A 21,168-nucleotide genomic window follows, 5' to 3' on the forward strand; every position below is an offset into this window, starting at 1 on the left:
CTGGAAGTTAACTGCAGCCTTGGAAGTTGAGACAGCCAGCTGAACCTTAGGTTGGGGTTTGCTGTTATGTCCCCTGCCTGCCCCAACTCTCCAACCTTGTACCACTGTAATTAGGGCACCCCCTGCTCTCCCCCACTCCAAGCACATCATACAAAGAGCCTTTACAAAATAAGTTTAAAACAGTTAAAACAGTTAAAAGTATTAAAACAATTAAAAGCAAATTAAATCAGTCTGAACAATTGGGGACATAACAGCAAACCCCAGGAATCGTATTGGGGCAGGCTGGGTAAGGGAAACTGTGGTTGTCACATCAGCCAGCCCTTGGGTCTGCAGCTGCTCTTGAAGAATACCAGGTTGGCTTGTAGAAAGACCTCCCCCACCTATGATCCAATTATGAATGAGGAGGCTGATCTGGCATGTATCACTGAGACCTGGGTGGGTGAACAGGGTGGAGTTGGTCTCACCCACCTGTGCCCACCTGAGTACTCAGTGCAGCATCAGGGGAGGGGGAGTTGCTGTGGTCTATAGAGATTCTCTCTCTCTCTCCCCCCCCCCATCTCTCCAGGCTGTCTGTTCAGTTGGAAGGGAATCTAGAGTGTGTGTTCCTGGCATCGATCAATCGGGACAGATTAGGGATTCTGCTGGTTTACCACTATCTTGCTTGCCCAGCAGTCTCCCTGACAGAGCTGATCTTGGAGGCAATGTTGAGGACTCCCAGACTGCTGTTTCTGGGGGACTTCATACCCGAACCCTGAGATCATCTTCTGAGGCCACGTGCAGGAGGTTGAGAGGGTGGAAACATGAGAATGAGCCTTTTCTGCAGTGGCTCCCCATTTGTGGAATGCTCTCCCCAGGGAAATTCACCTGGCACATTCATTATAACCTTAGGTGCCAGGCAAAAACATTCCTCTTTAACCGGGCTTTTGGCTGATTGACATCCAATGCCCTTTTAAAATGTGTTGGGGGGGGTGGGTATTGGGTTGTTTTTGTTATTATTATGCATTTGTGTTTTTATATTGTGAATTTATGTTGTAACAGCCCAGGAATCTGCAGGTATAGGGCAGTACACAAATTTTAACAACAACAACCAAGCTTTGACTAGCCACACAATCTAGCAGGGCTCTCTCCAGCTGCCTCCTGCAGTTTCTCCAAATTTCTGCACTCACGTATGGATTGCGCTTTTCTCATTTCAAATGGTTTTTATTTACGGCATTTTGCCAAGCATTAAAAATGCATTCTATATGTTCTTCTGACATTTAAAAAATGTAATCTAACTCTTCCGCTCAAATATTTTATTTTATTTACTGTGTATATCAAAATTCCTCTATGAATATGATAATAAAGAAGGAGGAGGAGGCAGAAATTTTCTAGCAGCCACAGTTAGACGAAAATTTGGAGCTGCGCAGGATATACACTCAAATGTTTCAAGATTATCTCCTGTGCATCTGCTTATCTATTTCTAGTAAGCATGCATTTTCCTCCTCCTACCTGCTGAACCCGCCAAAAAACTATTAGGTGGAAGGCTAAAAACTAGAGGACCTAAAATACTTTTTAAAAATAACGTATTTTGCAGAACAGGCTACCTTTTTACTTTCCTCCCATGATCCTCCTCATTTCAAGGTACCTTCTACCCATGCCTTGCTTTCCCCTTTACCCAGGGAAGTTATTCTCTAATTCAATGACATGGTGCCACTGGTGTCAAGCCAAAACGCAGAAACTGCAATCTTCTATGCCAATAATTAAAAAAGAGGTCAGCTGCCTGTTCCAGGAAATCTTGGTTTGCCCTAATGCCACATCCAGCAGGAATGGGACCATCTGTCCCTGACATGTTGATGGAGCAGCTGCACAAACCCAGAGATGGTTCAAAGAGTAGAAAGAGGACACAAAAACCAACAAACAAATTAACAGAACTAAGGAAATATGAGCACAGAATGAGTCCTCACAGCTGCCCCCAATCAAATAGCTTCCCCCATATTTTGCTTCTGGAGCTGGCACTCATTTCCTTTTAACTGTAACCTTATGCAGTTCCCAATATTTTGTGCCAACATTGCTTCTTTCCCACTCTTTAATGTAGAAGAGGAAAGGCCCTTCCCACTCACATCATTCTGGCCTGATCAGGGATTTTGTGTAGCTTCAAGTCTTTTGGGTTACTAAGACACAAATGATGTCTCAGATGTCATGGTACTTCCATGGCTTGTCTGCAATAAGTAGGTCACGTTCTTCATCAGAGATTGGTGCATCATCCAAAATACACAAGCATGGCACATAGGTCCCAAGAGGTTCTGTGTGCATGACAATGCTTTCAAGGGGCCCAGAACAGATAGGAACATCTCTCTCACTAGGCATCTTTAGTTCTGATCAAAGTTCCACGGGTTCATCTTCTAAACATTTGTGAGACATTAACAATTCCCTAACAGATGTGAGTCACAAAATAGAACTTCAATAAGTCATACATTGTGTGTCTGTAAATCTCACACTGCAGTGGAGTTTCAAGTTCTTTGGGGAACCTATTATGCAACACACACTGTAAAAATTGGGTGGAATGTGGCCCTAAAGATTGGAAACTGTAAGTAGTAATTTTATCTATTTAATGGAATGGCATCTTAAACATAAAGGACAAAATCAGGCAAGAACAGGCTTTTCACATCATGGTTTGCACCATGGTGGCATTCAAACATCATAGTAAGTCATAACTTATTATGAATGGAAATGAGCTTAGACTCCCACCTGAGCTTGTACACTCCCTCTCCTCCAACATGGCCATGTGGAGAAGTTCAAAAGGTTTTGCTTTCAATTTTGGTTACCGTATTTTTCGCCCTATAGGACGCACTTTTTCCCCTCCAAAAATGAAGGGGAAATGTGAGTGCGTCCTATGGGGCGAATGCAGGCTTTCGGTGAAGCCTGGAGAGCGAGAGGGGTCGGTGCACACCGACCCCTCTCGCTCTCCAGGCTTCGCGGACCTCTCCGCAAGCAGCGGGAGTGCTCCCGCTGCTTGCGGAGAGTTGCCTGCATGCTGAAGCCTGCGCGCGCTGAGCTCAGCGCGTCCAGGCTTCGCGGACCTCTCAGCAAGCAGCGGGAGCCAGCGCTGGGCTCCCACGGCTTGCAGAGAGCTGCCTGTTTGGGGGCTGGGGTCGGGGGAAGCTCGGGCGGGCCTCCCCCGCCCCAGCCCCGCGCCTGGGGGGGGGAAATAATTTTTTCCCCTTTATTTCCCCCCAAAAAAAAAAAACTAGGTGCGCCTTATGGGACGGTGCGTCCTATAGGGCGGAAAATACGGTAACTGAAAGGGTTTGCATGTAACTGAGGTTAGTATTAGCTACGGTTTGCTGAAACAAGCCAGCTTCATAAATCATAGTTTGAAGTTGATTTGTTTCAAACAGACATAGTCAAGATTGAACTCAGTTGCTTGTTTGTTTACTTGGTTGGTTGGTTGATGGGGGTAATGAATAAAATAAAATGCTTCATGCAGCACTGCTATTCTCTATGTAAGACTAAAAAAAAGATAATGAAAGGGGGGCAAATGGTGACATTTACATAGGGTGTATGTCCCCTGTGCTAGTAGTATAATAATAGGTATAAATCTCTCCCCCCCTCCAGCCCTCAGTCTTACCATCCTCTAAATACTAAAATGTGCTCCCTCTTAGAATGGTAGAAAAGAAGCTGAAATAAAATGAAATCCAACATGTCCCCATAATATTACAATAAAAATTGGAATCACTTATAACCCAGTCCCTTTGGGAAAAAGGCAGCTGAGCAAATTATGCAAGTATTCAGAACACTTGCACAGGACTGCCAATGAAATACCAGTAAAACAGATTAATATCCTTGGAAATGGGGAAGAAATGGGCTGTTTTCCAATTCAGACATAATGACTTTTCTAAAGAGAAAGAAGAGAGGGGGCCCGGTGGAACAGCTAGCTGTAGAATGAGAATGGCATCTATAATGACACTGTAAAACATCGTTTGAAATGTGTGTATGTGTGTGTGTGAGAGAGAGAGTAGGGGACTTTCAATGGGGAGCAGCATCCTTAGCTGCCAAGGTGAGGCAGGAAGTATCAGCAGCTGTCTCCTATTCTGAAATGTTGCACTTTCTTGCCAGGGCGCTGTAAGGTGTTTTCTCCCGGTGCCCTCTTCATCCTAGCTCAAGCTGAGCCAGATTGCAGTGCAGTATTGGGGACAGCACTTTGTCGCTCACAAAAGCCTTGTCAAAGTTGTATGCATGAACTCTTGCTGTGTTTCAGCTGGGTTGAGTTTATGCAAACTCCTCTAGAGCCTCTCTCCTTGACAAACAGAGACACTGAGAGCTGTTTCTTTAACAGCTTCAAATCATTCTGACAGCAAACTACAGAAAACCATTTAGGGATACCATTGGGGCTAGAAGTTTTTAATAACACCCAATGAAGTGTTATTAGTTTAACTTCTTTCCCAGCACTGAATACATTAATTTAGCTTCTTAAAAGGGATTAAACAATTTGGGGCTTGAAAAATGGAGAGTAGTTTTCTCCATACTGATTGGAAATGTATTCTCTTGGGGCTTAGAAAGCAATGGGAGAGGTCAGCGGGAAAACTCCTAAATTATGTTCTCCTGGCGACATGCAGTGCATAAAAGTGGCTCAGTCCTTGGCATCTGGGATAGAAGAGACTCTATGCCTGAAATTCTGAAAAGCCACAGCCAGTGAGTGTAGACAATACAGTTGGCTTATGCTTGGTTCCAGCTGCCGTTGGAAAGGCTGGGACATATTTAAGGAGTGTATAAAAACCCATCTGGATATTGGATGATTTGTATGAACACCAACAACTGGGAAACACTGGCCTGCGAGCGCTCCAGTTAGAGAACAGCCTTTACCAAAGGTGTCATGGACTTTGAAGACACTCGAACTCAGACCACAAGGGAGAAACGTGCTAAGAGGAAGGCACACCTGGCAAATCCACACCTTGATCAACTCCTGCCCAGGAACCAATGTCCCCACTGTGGAAGGACGTGTGGATCCAGAATTGGCCTCCACAGTCACTTACGAACTCATTGTTAAAACCATGTTTATGGACGACAATCTTACTTGGCTACGAGTGATCGTCAAAGAAGAAGAAGAATGTATGTGCCAGTTTTTGAAAGAGAAATGCTACCACTGGGATCCATTGTGGAAACCAGGACCAAAGAGTCCACTCGTTGTCTTTCCCTTACTTCCCTCTCCCCACCTAGGATAACTACCGGCATCATAATGTCGATATACAATTATAAGGTGCAACCACATCTGGAGTACTGTGTACAGTTCTAATAACCTCACCTCAAAAAAGATAGTGTAGGGTTGGAAAAGGTTCAGTAAAGGACAACCAAAATGATCAAGGGGGTGGATTTACTCCTCTATGAAGAAAGGTTGCCGTGGTTGGGACATGTTAGTTTAGAAAAAAAGGCAAGAGGTGACAGGAAAGAAGATTATAAAATTATGCATGGCCTGGAAAAATTGGATAGAGAAAAGTTTGTCTCCCTGTCTCACAGCACTAGAACTTGTAGGCATCCAGGGAAGCTGTTGGAAGATTTAGAGCAGATACTTCTTCATGCAACACTCAGAGAAACTACGGCACTCGCTCCTCCAGGAGGCAGTGATGCCACCAACTTGGATAGCTTTAGAAGAGGATTAGGCAAATTCATGGAGGAGAGGGCTATCAATAGCTACTAGCTATGATGGATATGCTCTACCTCCACAGTTGGAGGCAGCAGTCCTTACAAATACCAGCTGCTAGAAAACAGCAGGAAGGGAAAGTGCTCTTGTGCTCATGTTCTGCTTGCTGGTTTCCCACAGGCACCTGGTTGGCTATTGTGAGTATAGGATGATGGAATAGATTAGTCAAAGGCCTGATCCAGCATGCTATTCTTATGTTGGGCTAACAGGAGCTAGAGTCTAGCAACATTGGGGGTGGCGGGAGGGTTCCCTACTCCTGCACTAGGAACAAGTGGCTATGAGGAACAGCCCCAAAGTCTTCTACCTACTTCTGAGCCCTGGAAGGAAACACACTAGCAGCAGTGCCAGATGGGCTCTGCTAGAGTGTTTGCAAGACACCCTCTCCACCTCACCCATCCTGGTAAGCAACAGTGACCCACCCACTAAGAAACGAGCATAGTGCCTCCATGCTCCTGCTCTGTTCTGAGTTTTTGTGCAAAACATTTGATCCAAAAGAGAAGGATGCTGTTTAATTTGCCCTTGTGGTAAGAATAAAAAAAGATGAAGGTTAGAAGTGACTGAGTGAAGGGTCCCAGCAGAAGGAAGAAAATGTACAGTAATTTGCCCTTAGTAGTTGAACTTGGTGCTCACTGCATGTTGGGCTAATAAGGTCAGCTAAATTCAAGAAACATTGAACATTCACCTTGGGGGTGGAGAGAGCAATAGAAAGTGGCAATGGCTCCCAACTAATGCATCAGCATCTCATTCTTTTCCCCATCAGAAATTAGCAAGTTCACCATCTGAGAACCAGAAAAAGCAGCAGAGATGAGCAGCTTCTTTTATCAGTCATAACATTAAAAATAGAAACAGTACTGGGAAGGTGTCTCACACCACCAATCAAAGTTTTGCTACACACCTTCAAAAGCTGAAGCCAGAAGGCAAAGGTTTTGAGTAGCAGAGGTCACTTGTATAATTGTAAAACTACCTAGCTAGCAGCACTGGAGTGCCTAGGAGTGTCTTTTGCCAGGTACAGCTGGTACTCCAGCTGTTCTTCGACTGAGAATAGCCTGGCCACAATTGCTCATGCAGTGGCAACCTCAAGACTGCATTATTGGAACACACTCTGTGGGGGGCTAACATTCAGATTGGTTTGGAAGCTCCAGTTGGTGCAAAATGCTGTGGCTATATTATTGGTGCAGACAGACGACTGCCAGCACACAACACCAGTGCTTAAAAGCTTGCATTGGCCGTCCATGTGCTACTGGGCTAAGTTCAAGGTTTACTGAATTAATTTGCAAGACCCTTTACAACTTAGGTCCATGATCCCATAAGGACATCCTGATCCCTGATATCCCTGCCTGATGATTAAGGGCTTCAGGGGAGTCACATCCACCAGCTGCTATGTGTTCAGTACAGTGGAGCCAGTTCTGCTTTAGGTGAAGGGTGGGGGAGGTGACCCTTTCCTCCTTTCTGGAAATTCCCCTGTTAACCCCAACAGCACTATCAGGCTGCTTGGAGCACTGGATAAGAACAGTTGCCATAACAGGCTGTTAAAATACACTGAAACATTTCCTTACAAATCAGCACATACCTTCTAATAATGCCAAATAGATAGTATCTATGCAGAAGGTGTAGAAGGGAAGTAAAATAAAATAAAATGTACCAGCCCTTCCCATGCAAAGATCTATATTATGCTCCAGGCAGAACTGTCTATCCCCACCCACTCCCAATTCTCCTTTCATGGCATTCCTGCCCACACTTAGCATTTCGGATGACACTAGGATGCTGAAATAGACTGGCTTCCTGAGCCCTGAAGGCAAATACCATTTTCTCCGCAATTCAGATATGATGAGGCACTAGCAGCAAAAAAACTGGGTGCCTCAGGGCTGATTCACACACTGCATTGCTCTCCCGGTCCCCTCCATTGAGTAATTCCTGTGAGTGATGAGTTCAGTGAAAAAGTCCAGCCTAGCAAACTTCCAGCCTGGAAACAGAAACTCCAAGGTCAGACCAATGAAGGATGGTGAATAGTGCTACATTTGGACATTGAAGAACGAAGGTGATGTGTGTAGCAAGTTGCTGTTTTTCTGCCTATAATTCAGTGGCAAAATACACGTCTTAAATGCAGAAGGCCTCTGGTTCAAACTCCAGTTTAGAAAGGATCCAGTAGCAGGGGTTGGGAAAAGATCAGTGGTGGTTGGTGCCCATTAGGAATGGTAGGGCAGAAGGCAGAGCGGTCAGAGCCAATGACAGGCAGAGCCAGCTTATACTTTTGCCCCCATCCTCTTCTCTGCAGAGGTCTACAATGGCAATACTGAGATTAAGGAGGAGGGTGCTCATGGGCAGTCCCAGCCATTGATTTGGCTTAAATAAGAAGAAAGACAGGGGCACAGAAAGCTGCCTTACACCAAGTCACAGCACCAGTTCATCTCACTCAGTATTATCTGCTGGCAGCAGATTTCCTGGGTTTCAAGCAGGAAGCATTCATTCTGCAGGTGTTGGGGACTGAGTGTGCTAGGTGCTCCACCACTGAGCTATGGCACTTTCCATAGATTGGGGGGGTGGTGGCTGAGGGCAGATTGAGACTGGTGGGGCAATGCCCCACTAGCCCGAATGGCCCAGCCTCCTCTACTGGGAAAGATTTCTGCCTGAGACCCTGGAGCCCTGCTGCTAATCACAATACTGGCCAAGTGGACAATAGCCTGACTTCTATGAGGCAACTTCCCATATTCCTGTCAGGGTTGGCATGAGATTAAAAAGCAAGGGATGAATCACAAAACACTTTAGGAGTTGAAAAACTGTTGAAAATATTTGTTAACAGGTCCTATTGTTGGTGCTGTAAAAGGTTGCTTCCCAGACTCACAGCAGGGTCCTGACTCCTGGAACGCTTTCATGGTGACTTCTCCCTCCCTCCTTCATCATTAAGGCTCAGGGAGGATTTTAAAACATTCCTGTTCCCCCAGGCATTTGATGTCTGAAAGATAACTTTCTCTGGAAATTATAAGCTGTGAGGGTATGTGATTGCTTTTATTTGTTTTAGGTAATTTTAATTGTTTTTAGATGTTTTTAATTAATTTTATTATTATGGGTTTTTTTTAATTGTATTGTGTTAACATTCTGGGGTTTGCTGCCCTTGGCTCATTAGGGAGGAAAGGTGGGGTAAAAAAATTCATAAATACTACTACTATCAGGAAGAGATAAACAAAACAGCGCAGCACTCTCTCAAAAGAGAGAGAGTTAGTTTTGAAGTCTGTGTTGTATTGTGGTCAGAGTGATGGGCTTAGAAAATGGAGAGTTGGGTTCAAAAACCTACTGGGCTTGCCAGCTTACTAGGTGTTTTTAGGACAATCAGTGTCTCTAAGCCTAATTCAGGGGTTTTCAACATTTTTGAGTCCTCAGGTACCTTGACAAACCGCAGCTCTCCTGTGGCAAACCACTTACACTAGGGTTCCATTACAGGACACGTGTAAGCAGGGATTTCCCTGTGCCCTCCCCATTCTGCCCTGCTCCTTTCTGGCACACATGTAAGTGGCAGCACATGTGTCAATGGGAACCCATGAAATGCCACTGCTCTGCGGGGATGAGCTGACATATTCCACATAGCAGCCCCAGCCTGCCTTTCCCGAAATTTGTGCACACATGGTGGGGGGAGGGTGTTGGAGAGAGCAAAACAAGATTAAGATCAAAAGCAGAAATACTTTGTCATTGTGGGGAAGGAAAGCGAGAAACGCATAGCACAGGACACATATGCAGACATGGTGCTTTCTTGCAACATTCTCCCTGTTCCCATAAAGCTACGTGACTGTTAAGGAGGAGGAGAGCTGCCGGGGTGGGGGTGGGGAGGTAGAGAAGAAGAGGGTGGAGCGATGTTGGGGGTAGAAGGAGCGAAAAACACCGTAGATACTCCTCACTTTCAGGGTTATTTTTAAATCCTTCCTTATAGAGCACACACCATCAAGCTAGTTTGCTATTTTCTTGCATTTCTCAATAACCCTGTGTAAAACTAAGGAACTGTTAGTTACTGAAGCTGGGGAGGATTTTTGTTTGTTTGTTGTTGTTGTTGTTGTTGTTGTTGTTGTTGTTGTTGAATGTGGGGGAAGAGAGATTTTAAGAAAATAAAGAGTCATGCAAAAGTATTTCCCCACTTTTTGCCATTGTTTTATTTCAGGAAGATAATTGGCTGCAAGTTAAAGCTGGTTTCCTTGAATGTTCTTCAGGAAGAAAAAGAGATAATGCAGGAAGATATGGGATGCAATTTAATGAAAGCACGGGCCCTGGGGCTAGCCTGAACATTCCTCAGGACACTCCAGGGTGCCATGGAAGACTGGTTGAAAACCAATGGCCTAATTAAGAGGACTTTGGGAGAATGAGATGGAACCAGGGGAATGGGTAGAGACCATTAAGAATCTGCGCTGGAAGTGACTTCAAAGGTTATCTAGCTCAACCCTCTGAAATGCTTGGATCTTTTGCCCAACATGGAGCTCAAACCCACAAACATAAGATAAAGAGCCTCTTGCTCTACCAGCTGCACTGTCCTAGTATTCCTAAAGAGAAGGGCAATATAAAAATATCACAAATACTGTACTTTTCCATCTATAAGACTAGGTTTTTTCCTGTAAAAAGCATGCTAAAAAAATGGGAGTCGTCTTATACATGGGTAGTGCATAGGGTGGACGTTTGATTGGTTGCTGCTGCAGCTGTCAGCAACTATTGTGCATGTTATTGGTTGCTGCGTCAATGGTTGGTGTTGATTGGCTGACGCTGCGGCAATTGTGCGGGCGACTGGCAGCTTCTGCCAGTGAGGGGACAGACGAAAGGTGGATTTAGCGATGCGTGCAGTTGAGTGATTTTCGGCAATCCCCCCTAAAAAAAAGCTGAACAACCCAGGGTAATCCCCCTCAAAAAAAGGTCAACAACTGGCAATCTTCCCCCCATTTTCTTAAATTTGAGCCCCCCAAAATACAGGGTGTCTTACACACAGGAAAGTATGGTAAATACAGGAACTTGGAGTTGCTAAACAGCACAAGTGTAAAATTTGATTGTACTGCCATTTAACAAAGCAGTAAAATGAAGCAGAGACCTCTTCGAGGTTGGAAGGATAAACATCCACCATCCATTACTCATGGCCTGAAGATCTTGCTGCCCCTTTCTATATTTGAATGTACATATTATAATTACCAGTAGGTATCTACTTGAGCGCATGCCAGCATATATTAGTGTATATTTATTTTTAAACTGGGAATGATGGATAATTCTTATTGTTAATGTGAGCTCATGATTATTTATCTCATATTTGCAATAAAAACTATATTTACATGAGGAAGGACATAAAAACGATTAAAGAATCCTTATATGTTACTGGGGGTGGGGGGAATATAAATGGAATAATTTATACTATATTTTCATTGCTTGTTTTGTTATAAGTGTGTATCTGTAATTATAGATAACATATTCCTAATCAAATATGTACATTACGCACACTTAAATTTAAGCAGCAATAACAAGTTGAGAAAAAGTCCCTTTATGAAATACTGCACACTCTGGTTTTCTGCCACCCTAACAATCAGAGACAAGATGCTGCGCTAGATCAATTTAAAATAAGGATCCCAAACCCCTCTGCCCCAGATGGCCTATGACATCTTTAGGAAGCTTGGGGTGTGTGAGAAGGGCTCTGCAATTATCATCATAGCAGTGAGGCCGGTGCTCTTACCATCAGCAATGAAGTGCTCAGGAACGTGGAGTGTCACCTTGACAGTCAGTGGGCAGGACAGCTGAGTACCACACACCATGGCCAGGATGCAGGAGCTCACGGCAATTAAGGTAAGTGCTGTCTTGTTCACAGGGCTCTTCAGGGAACCTGGGAAGTAAAGGAAAAATTCAGTTACAATGTGAAGAGAATGATCAGAGTCCATTCTCATCTCAATCACCATACTGAGGCATGAAGAAAGTTTTAGATTTGAGCCTTCAGACTACCTCTGACCAGAATTTTCATCACCAAGGTAGTAATGGCATTTTCAGTACCTTCTTGGGTAGCACCGCAACAATGGAGAGCATAAATAATTGAGTAATGGGCACAAAAAGCATTTTGTGTTTGGGAGGGCTGGAATCCCAATACCTTTTAAGCTGGAATAAGGTCTCCTTCTTAGGATATTTAGTTCAAGAGAAACTCCTGTTCAAAAGCATGGTTATGCGTGTTCCTGTAAAAGAAGCCACACAGCCATGCTTTTTGAAGAGAAATTTCTATTGAACTATTCTCCCCACCCAAAGGAAAGGGCTTTAGCTTGAAACATGTTGGGATTCCCATCTCCCCACTCGCCCACCTGCCTATAAAGCACTCCATTTTGAATTGATGACTCAATCCTCTATGATACCTATCTCTGTGGTCCCTTGCTAAAAAAGGAACAATGTGTGTTTGTGGAAAACCAGGCTATGCTTCTCCTTGCCATCTCTCAGGGGTTCACCTACATTTACCTGCTACAGGTACCGTAACTGACATTTGCAGAAGGAACATCAAATCTGGTGCTGTGAAATTAGTCACTAAAGAAACTCCTTTGTTCGCCCTTCTTTGTGGATCTCATTTACAGAACACTTAAATCCCCCCCTCCCTCATTCCCAAACACATTGGAGCAGGGGAAATGTTATTAAACTTTAATTGATAAAGGAAGATAACTAAATAAAAGACACAAAACTATTTCCCCCTTACATTTTACATAAGAAGCTGTTGTCTTCTGAGAAACATCAATAGTTATATAATTTTTTTTCTAAAGAAAATTAATACACTTTTTACATAAAAGAATAAAGAAAACCAAGTATTCTCCAATGTAAAATCATTTATAGGGAAATCAGCTGGAATTGCAGAGCACATAAAAGCTGGAACTTGGTATGAGCTACAACGGTACAGAGACAGCAAAATCCGTTTTGTTAGTCACAGAAAGCCTTTTCATCGCTCAAGGTCATTCTTGCAAAGGGCCTCTCACAGCAAGTGTGGGCTAAAATAATTTCTGACAGCATGAAGACAGGCTCTTTGCAGCCCAAATCTGATGCTAGACAAACCCCAGCACTGGAGAGCCATGAGGGTCAGACAGTGCTTCTGTGCCCTCTCTCTGTGGACCAACTGTCTTAACATCCCACATGCCAAAAAGCTGACACCTAAGAAATTATTCAGAGCCAGCAGAACCTTTTGAGTCTATGCAGAGCCAAGATACGCAGCAGCTCCAAGGAATATTGTGCTGCAGTTGGGCCTCCATCAAGACCAAAACTAGTTCTCCCGCAGAGCTTGTTAATAAAGCCAGTTTAATGAGGGAAAGTGCAAGTTACAGTGCTAGCAGAAGAAAAATTGGCAACCCTACTGCACAACACAAAGACCGTGAAACTAATTGAATGAAAGCCCTTTGCTCTTTCTGCCTTCAAGTTAAGAAGGCCAAAATGTTCTCTTTGCAAAAGAAAAAGAAACGGGGAGGGGGCTGCGGAAACAAGGAAAATGCCAACACCACATGAACATCGAATCCTCCTTTCCTGTAATAATTGGGTCAATTCTGCTATAATAACACAGTTTGAGCAAGAGCAGAAAACAGGCCACACAGATTTGAAAGTTAAGGAGAAATACATGCACCAAAACTAAATAAATATTTGTTCCAGGAAGGGAAGGATTTCAAAATCGGAACTGAATTGGCAGGCAAACCTTGCACACTGATTATTATTCTCTGAAAGCCTGGACAGCTCCCTACAGGCAGACTAAATAGAATTGTAGGCTCACTCATACTTCTGCTTGCCCTAGAAAGCATGGGTCTGAGAGCTTTTTCGCCTTGACCCTTAATTTCTAGGCCTGAGCAGTTTTTCCAATGCCCTGCTCCTTTCCTAAGAAAAACCCACTCTTTAGCTCTAAATTGGAACAAATAGCAATCCATGGAAAATCCGATTGCCATTTGCTCCGACTGAGAGCCAAAGTACAGTTTTTCCCGGAGGAAAAGCAGCAGGACATGGGGAAGTGTGGATGAGTGCTGAGAGTTCAGGCACTCAGTGAAGAACTGTCCCAGCCCAAAAAAGGTCCAAGATGCACTGGTTGCTTTTAAGATAGGCAAGTGCTCACATTACATAATTCTGCTGTTCCACACTAAAATATGTGTTGCATTCTACAAAGTATCTATCACAAACATCAAAGCCTTGATCTCAGCTTGATCCCAGGAGGTAAGTGGGGAAACCTCAGTAAGTGATCAAAACAATCTCACTTTTGAGATTCTTAAAAAGTATTTTTAAACCATTTTAACTAAGCCTAAACTGGTTACGATAATGACATTTTAATGACTACCTGCTCCCATATGAGCCCACTTGGCTATGGTGGTTCATTTACCAGAAGCAATGTATTTAGTATTAACTCTGGAAGTGTATACTTGATTCTGACCAAGCTAAGCCACCTAGAACAAAATATACATCAGTATAACACACCCAATATCGCAGAATCACAGAACTGCAGAATTATAGAAATGGAAGGTAATCCAAGGGTCATCTAGTCCACTCCCTAGAAATGTGACCATAAAACCTTCTCCCCACCCCCAATTCAATTTAACAGCATCAAACATGGAAGTGGGGAGGAAAAGGCTCAATACGTTTTCCTGGACACTCGTTTTGCACCATTATCTTAGCTAGCAACTCGAACTACTGTTGCTTGTTTTCGTTAACACGTAGGAATTGCTTAAATTGCTTTGGAATTGTAATCAAATCTTTTACTTGAAAACTGATGCTACTACCTCTTGATTTTCAGGTCTCTGCCTTCAAACTGTTACTAGAGTTTCCGTACAACACAATATCTAGTTGTCAAACATTATTCAGTTGATTATTGAAATATGATTTAATACCACTTTCATAGTATTCTGAAAATGTTTTGGCAACGCCTGGATTAAGCATGTAGATTACAGGTGTGCCTTCAAAAATTTAACTGTTACACTTGCTTCGCTGTGATTAAAGTTAATGTCATCACATGGGGGGGAGGGCTAAAGCTGGGACCTTTTGTATGTACTCTACCATTGAACTGAGTCCCTTGAATTGTTACTTGCAATAGGTAAATGGCTACTATTCCCCACCCCCCACCCCCATGATGTCAGCCTTAGAAAATCCTACTGCTATTTTACATCATTTTGATGGATATATTTTATGTATTGTACTTTTATTGTGTATTTATTTTTGTATTGATGTGTATTCATGCTGTTCGCTGCTTTGGGGACTAAAAAGCAGTACATAAATAAACCATACCATACAGCTAGTATTAGCCAATTATTTGGAGGCTCTTTTAAAAAAAATGAGACTTAATTGTTTTCAACTCTAACTTTCTCTGCACCTGGAGAGCATACACAATGTGCACATTGCATTTAAATACACACCAAGAGATAAATGACTTAACACGAGACCTTTAAAAAACAGATGAATTTAAACTTTATGACCCAGCACTAACTAAACAGACTGCAACAGAATCCTTGGATTTCAGGGCTTATTTTACGAACATGAAAGTAACACCTATTCATCCCTTGCCCCAGAAGCTTAAAGCTGTCAAGAAGCAGGTTTAGTCAAGAAATGAGAACATTAATTGATTCATTGATGGTTGGGGTAGTGAACAGTGCTCTGCTTCTACAGGAGTCACACACACACACACACAAACACACACGTCTGGGCTCTACGAGAGAAACATCTAGACCAGAGGTCGACAACCTAAGGCCCATGGGCCAGTTCCAGCCCATGAGCTTCCTGGAACCGGCCCATGGCCGTTCCGTGGATCGGCGTGGGGATTCCGTGCTCTTTCTTTTCGTGGTGCCTTTTTCTCGCTGCAGGGGACTGACTTCCGGGGCAGAAGAGCACCGGAAATAGCGTGTGCACATGTGCTGTTTCTGGCACACTTCCGGAGTGGAGGAGCGCCCGTGTGCATGTGCACACGCTATTTCCAGCACTCTTCCGACCCGGAAGCACCTTGCAAACCCAGCAGAGTTTAAATTCAGGGGCAAGCTTTTTGTCTTGTGGGACAGGCTTTATACCTTTATGGTATGTTTCTGCAAAGACTCAATAGCTGAAATGTAGCTGAATGCTGAGCAGCAGAAGCTTCTCTCAAGAAGAAGAGTGTGCCCAGTGTAGTAATCCTTGAGGAAGAGGGCAAGAAAAGGCCCTGAAGCAAGAAACCCTTGTTTAAGAGAACAAAAGAGCAAGAAGATTTTTTTTTAAGGGGGAGGGGGAGAGGCATGCAAGCGTTTGTTGTCGTTTTTTTTTAACAGGAATGGCATCCAAGCATCATTGCCATTTTCAATCCAATCAGCTGCCACTTAATTAGTCTGGAAGGAAAGCTGGATTCTGAAACAAAGGCTCCCTGCGGTGCCCTGTAACCCTGGGCATGTAAGCAGTGTCTGCCAGTGTCACACGCCTCCTGACCTCTCTTTCATGACATTTTCCATTGGCACCAATTAGATGTGCTCTGGACTCGCTGGGGGCAGACAGGCTGCTAGAGAAAACGTCCCATGAAGTGGCAGATTCCTCTGAAGATTCTGAAACCTTTCAAAAGAATGACAGAAGCCAGAAGTTGGGGGGTCAGCAAAGGGGAATAATAAGCACCCCAACATGGCTTACCTTACAAGTTTCTTCTTCTCCTCTTATTGCACTGGAGGGTTAACTGGGTCTGCATTCACATGGCCATATATTCCATTTTCTCAGCAATATCCTGTTAATTTCTGCTTTATAGCCGAGCTTTCACGTGGTGTAAAAGCCTCTACCAGAAATATAGCAGAATATGGTGCTCATTGCTGTGTTATTTGCAAACAGATTTTTCCCCCTGAGTGCTAAACTTGTGTTATATTTCTGGAAGCAGATTTTACGTCACGTACAAATATAATGCAGAATTTAATAGTTAGGGAAACACTGGGAAACAGGCACATTGCTAGATTTGATGGAGACATGCACAACTCTGTATGGATTTATGACTATCTTTAATAGCTCAACCTCCTCATAACAATATAGTCCTAAATCAACTTTATAAATACACAGTTGGGAAATCAGCCAACCAAGACATAATGAACTTTAATTACCCAATTTTTAATCAGCACAAATTTTGTTAACTGGAGCCAGATGTGGATGCCAAAATGCCTAGCAATCAGGTCTCTCTTTCCCACTCCATGGCAGCACTTGATATTTCATTGAAAATTCCCACCTCAAGATAATTACAGGAATACGGAAAAGAGCTGGGGAGGGGGGTGAATGGGTCATCCATGCTGCTTTGAACCTGCACCAATCTCATTAAGATGAAAGGAAGTCACTTGCGAGAAGCTCTGGTACACAGCAGCCGCAAACTCACAGCAGCCCTATGTGTGTGGGAGGAAAGGGGAGGAAACTGTAGATCACCAACACCTCAAGGAAGCAACCAAGCATGGCAAAATCGCCCATGTACATGCCCAGTTTCCTTTCGCAGACTTAAGGGAGGGGTGAGAATTGCCCACCAAACACCCAAGAAGGCCACACTTGTCAAGGGAGTTCACTGTGTAGTAACTATCCAGAGTTATGTTCAGGCAGAGACTCATTAAGGCAATTCACACTACCAAGTACCCTGCAACTCAAAAACTAATTACAGATTAAGGTAAAGGTAAAGGACCCTTGAACAGTTAAATCCAGTCAAAGGTGACTATGGGGTGTGGCACTCATCTTGCTTCAGGCCAAGGGAGCTGACGTTTGTCCACAGACAGCTTTCCAGGTCATGTGGCCAGCATGACTAAACCGCTTCTGGAGCAACAGGACACCGTGACGGAAACCAGAGCGCACATGGAAACGCCGTTTACCTTCCTGCCACAGTGGTACCTCTTTATCTACTTGCACTGGTGTGCTTTCGAACTGCTAGGTTGGCAGGAGCTGGGACAGAGCAACGGGAGCTCACCACCATCCAGCGGATTCAAACCGCTAACCTTCTGATTGACAACCCCAAGAGACTCAGTGAGGCATTGCATGGAAGGGGCTGGTGGGAGACAGGTTTCCTGCTAAATCTCTGCAGTCTACATTGCTTGTTCTCAGGGCTGCTTTTGAAATCCTTCTGCTTACCTAGTGATGGGTGAATCTACCATTGTTTTGCTTCTCTCAGTTTCTCATTTCCACATGAGTTTATGATTTAAAAAAAAAAAAAAACCAGCAGCATTTTAGTGTGCATTTCTTCTAATATATGCTCATTTTTGTTATGCAATTTTGCTTAACCTGACCATTTTTCCAAGGCAATTTCTTCAAATACAATCTATTTTTTGTATGTTATTTGCACAAATGCCTTCATTTTCATATCCATCTATCATATAACTATCTATCTAATCTCCATGCATATATATGGATCATCAAGTTCAGAACCCTATTTTGATGTTCTGGGTGCTCCCATCAGATGAAATTATCTAGGTGGCTACCAGATGGAGGGAGAGTCTTCTTAGTGATGGCACCCCAGCTGTGGAATAATTTCCCATTTTATTATTTTATATGGTGAGCTGCCCAGCGAAAAACATTATTGGAAAGCCTACATAAATTCCATAAATAAATAGCTGAAGCACTCCATAAAGCCGGCCCACATGCTAATCAAAGGGTGCAAGATAACCCCTGTTAAATAAAGCACAATAAAACAAGCAAACAAAAAGAAATTCCTTAATTTATGGATTATGAAATATGTCCCATTGTCAATCAGGTGAATTCTACATCAAAAGGAACACAGAATGCTACATGAGCATGGGAAAGCCACCAGTTGTTTGCATTATTTTGCTTCCTGAAGCTCTCACTTGACAAAAAAAATGGTTTCTAGTACTTATGGCTGAAAAGATGTGTTTTCAATTATGTGGATACTGCCTGGTGTAACCTGCAAAGTTGGAGGGAGGTGCAGTAGCATTTTCAGCATAGGGAGGAGAGATTTCAGCAGCCTGCAGAGTTTATTGCTTATTTCCATTTTTAATAACAAAGTAGAATTATGCAAACTAATATATCTTCTTGGTTTACACAAACTGCATTAGATCTTCTTGCTCAAAATGTGGGGTGGAGTGTGGGTGGATCTTGACAGAATGTTGTTGGCACAGAGCAGGGGCAGCCAGAGGCATTTTGGAACCTGAAGTGAAAAGCCCCACTGCTGCCCCCCATGACGGGGGAAGGGGAACTCCACAGAACCATAGCTAGGGGGATCTAGCCAGGGTTTCTGTCCCGGGTGAAGCCTTCAGAGGGGCGCCATTGAGGCTCCCAAACTCTCAGCATGTCTGGGCTTCAGCCGAAGAGAAAGATGAAAAAGTGAACTGCTTATTTCATAACTGATCCCTGTGGAAGAAGAAACAGATGGAAATCTGCTGGGAGTTTTAAGGGAGATTTTTTGAAAGAAAAATCTAGAGCTAGAACATATTTTCTTTTCTGAAAAAGCCATACTTCTATTTATTTATAGACAGCATTTCAACCCCAAAAAAGTTCAGGAGGTAAACTTAAAAACGATTTAAAAGTATACCAAAAAGGACCAATATTGGAAAACCACATAAAATTGACAAAAATCTCTACTTATCTCCAAACTGCTAGAATAAATAAAAGTGTGTTCAACTTTGAAAGATCAGGAAAGTTGAAGTTGAGGCTTGAAGAACTAGTCCACTGCCAATTTAGCACAACTGCCTTTAAAATCTCCCCCCCTCCACTTCTATACAAATATTTTTGCTTTATTCTCTCTTTTTCCTCCTTCTTGAAAAAAAACCTATGATTAATTAACTATACACAAAGAATTGTGTTCAATGCTCGATGGATGAAATTCTACTCATAAGTTAACTGATTTTCTATCGTAATTAGTGTAACTATAAAACCTGAAGTATATTTCTGTTAATGCTCTGAAGACTAATTAGGCCACTTCTTATGCAATGATCTTGGCTTAAACAATAAAATTTACCAACCTTACTTTCATAAGTTGGCTACTTAGCCAAGAATAAACAAGTTATTCTTAGCTAAGTAAGAAGTTAGTAGGGTTGCAATGCTGTATTTCAAAAAGTAAAAATCCAGACACAAACTTCCCTGAAAATGGAAGTTCTGGGAACTGTACTGTACACAGCCACAGCAAAAATGTCAAAGCCACTTCACAAAGGTCAGTGGATGAGGTGCATCAGCAGGGTGATTGTTCAATCTAAGCATTTTAAATTGTCATCTATTAAGGAGATCATTATGTCTCAACAGGTGCATTGCATTAAAAATATTTGACAGTTTTTCAACAATATTTGACTGGTGAGATGCCCAATCCTACTGAATTTTCATTCACAAGAGAGGAGTCAATAGAGCTGAGCATATGACTCTCTCTCTTTACTAACATCAATCTCTCTCTTTTACTAACAGTAATGCATCCTGTCAGAGAGCAGTGCAAAACAATGGGCTATCATTGGGCTTCTTTTGATTTTGTCCATAGATACACACCTCGGGAGTGGACTCTCACTTAAAAAGAGAAAGCCAGGTCTATCAGAATCAGTATTAACTGGAGAACACTTTCCACCTAGTCTACCACTCTTCCTTAACCAGTAGTCCAGCAATTGACATGTTGAGGAGGCACATAAATGTGGCTACCTGTAGAGTAAAGAGGATAATTTGACTGATGAAGGCAGAATCCACACACACCTCCCTCTCCAAAGCAATAATCTACCATGGGTGATAATTTGCAGCAGGATCAATGGAGACAGCGAAATCTTTGGCTTAAGCAGCAGGAACTGCCAACTCCCACAACCGAGCACTCTGCATGTTCTATTCAGCCTGAAGAGTCCTTGAAGCCTTTTGCTAATCTGTCTCTAATACTCAGTCTCAGTAGACTTTAGGAGTTTTAATGCCTGATGCATTGAAATAAATATGCTTTTCTGTAAAGACCATAATGCTTCAAATATTGATCTCTTGTGTGTGCATGCACGAGCACACACAGGGTACAGTGGCAATCTTATGTGAACATTATTCCTTAAAACATTATACTGTTTTAAGCCAGATACTGATGCATACAAAACCTATGAAGAGTCCTATGACAAATAACTGGCACATCTTTACCTTTTGCAAGCCAACAAATTCATCATATTATGGAGTCCCAATAGGGAAAGGAAGAAGAAAATGGTGCTGCAAACGGAATAAATGGAAATACAAAGCCAACAAGGAGTGAATGGGCCCTGGAGGCTGACTAGCTCATAGTTTATGCATTAACTGGGGGCATTTATGGCCAGAATGCAAATCATGGTGTACACAGCTGCCCAAGAGAAGGGGCAGGTCCTAAAGACATGTGGGCTGGTGATGTGGCTGAGAGGATGAAGGCTGGCCAAACTGTCAGTGGCACAAATAGAAGTGTGGAAATCCTGATCAACAAGTTTCAAGGAGAATTTCCCCATTCAAGAAGGGAACCAAAATAATGTCTCCTTACTTCCAGTTTAAGAGTTTGTCAAACTGCAGCAATTGATCAGTATCTCTCAAATACAAACAAACCATGTAACGTATACATCTTCAACAGGAATAGGAAATGGGTTGCCAAATTTGTGCAGATA

At 43.0% G+C, this 21,168-nt stretch overlaps 1 protein-coding gene across 2 annotated transcripts in view; it reads right to left on the reverse strand.

Moving 5' to 3' along the window:
* Positions 1-21,168, reverse strand: part of ASTN2 (astrotactin 2) — a 656,937-nt gene that overhangs the window by 337,097 nt on the left and 298,672 nt on the right. For both annotated transcript variants that reach the window (XM_083597178.1, XM_083597179.1), the window contains exon 6: positions 11,367-11,513. In XM_083597178.1, coding sequence (XP_083453304.1) covers positions 11,367-11,513 — 147 coding nt within the window. The remainder of the gene's footprint in view (positions 1-11,366; positions 11,514-21,168) is intronic.

The sequence above is a fragment of the Podarcis filfolensis genome (genome assembly GCF_964270895.1).
Source record: "Podarcis filfolensis genome assembly, chromosome: Z".
In the NCBI taxonomy this organism is placed as follows: domain Eukaryota; kingdom Metazoa; phylum Chordata; class Lepidosauria; order Squamata; family Lacertidae; genus Podarcis; species Podarcis filfolensis.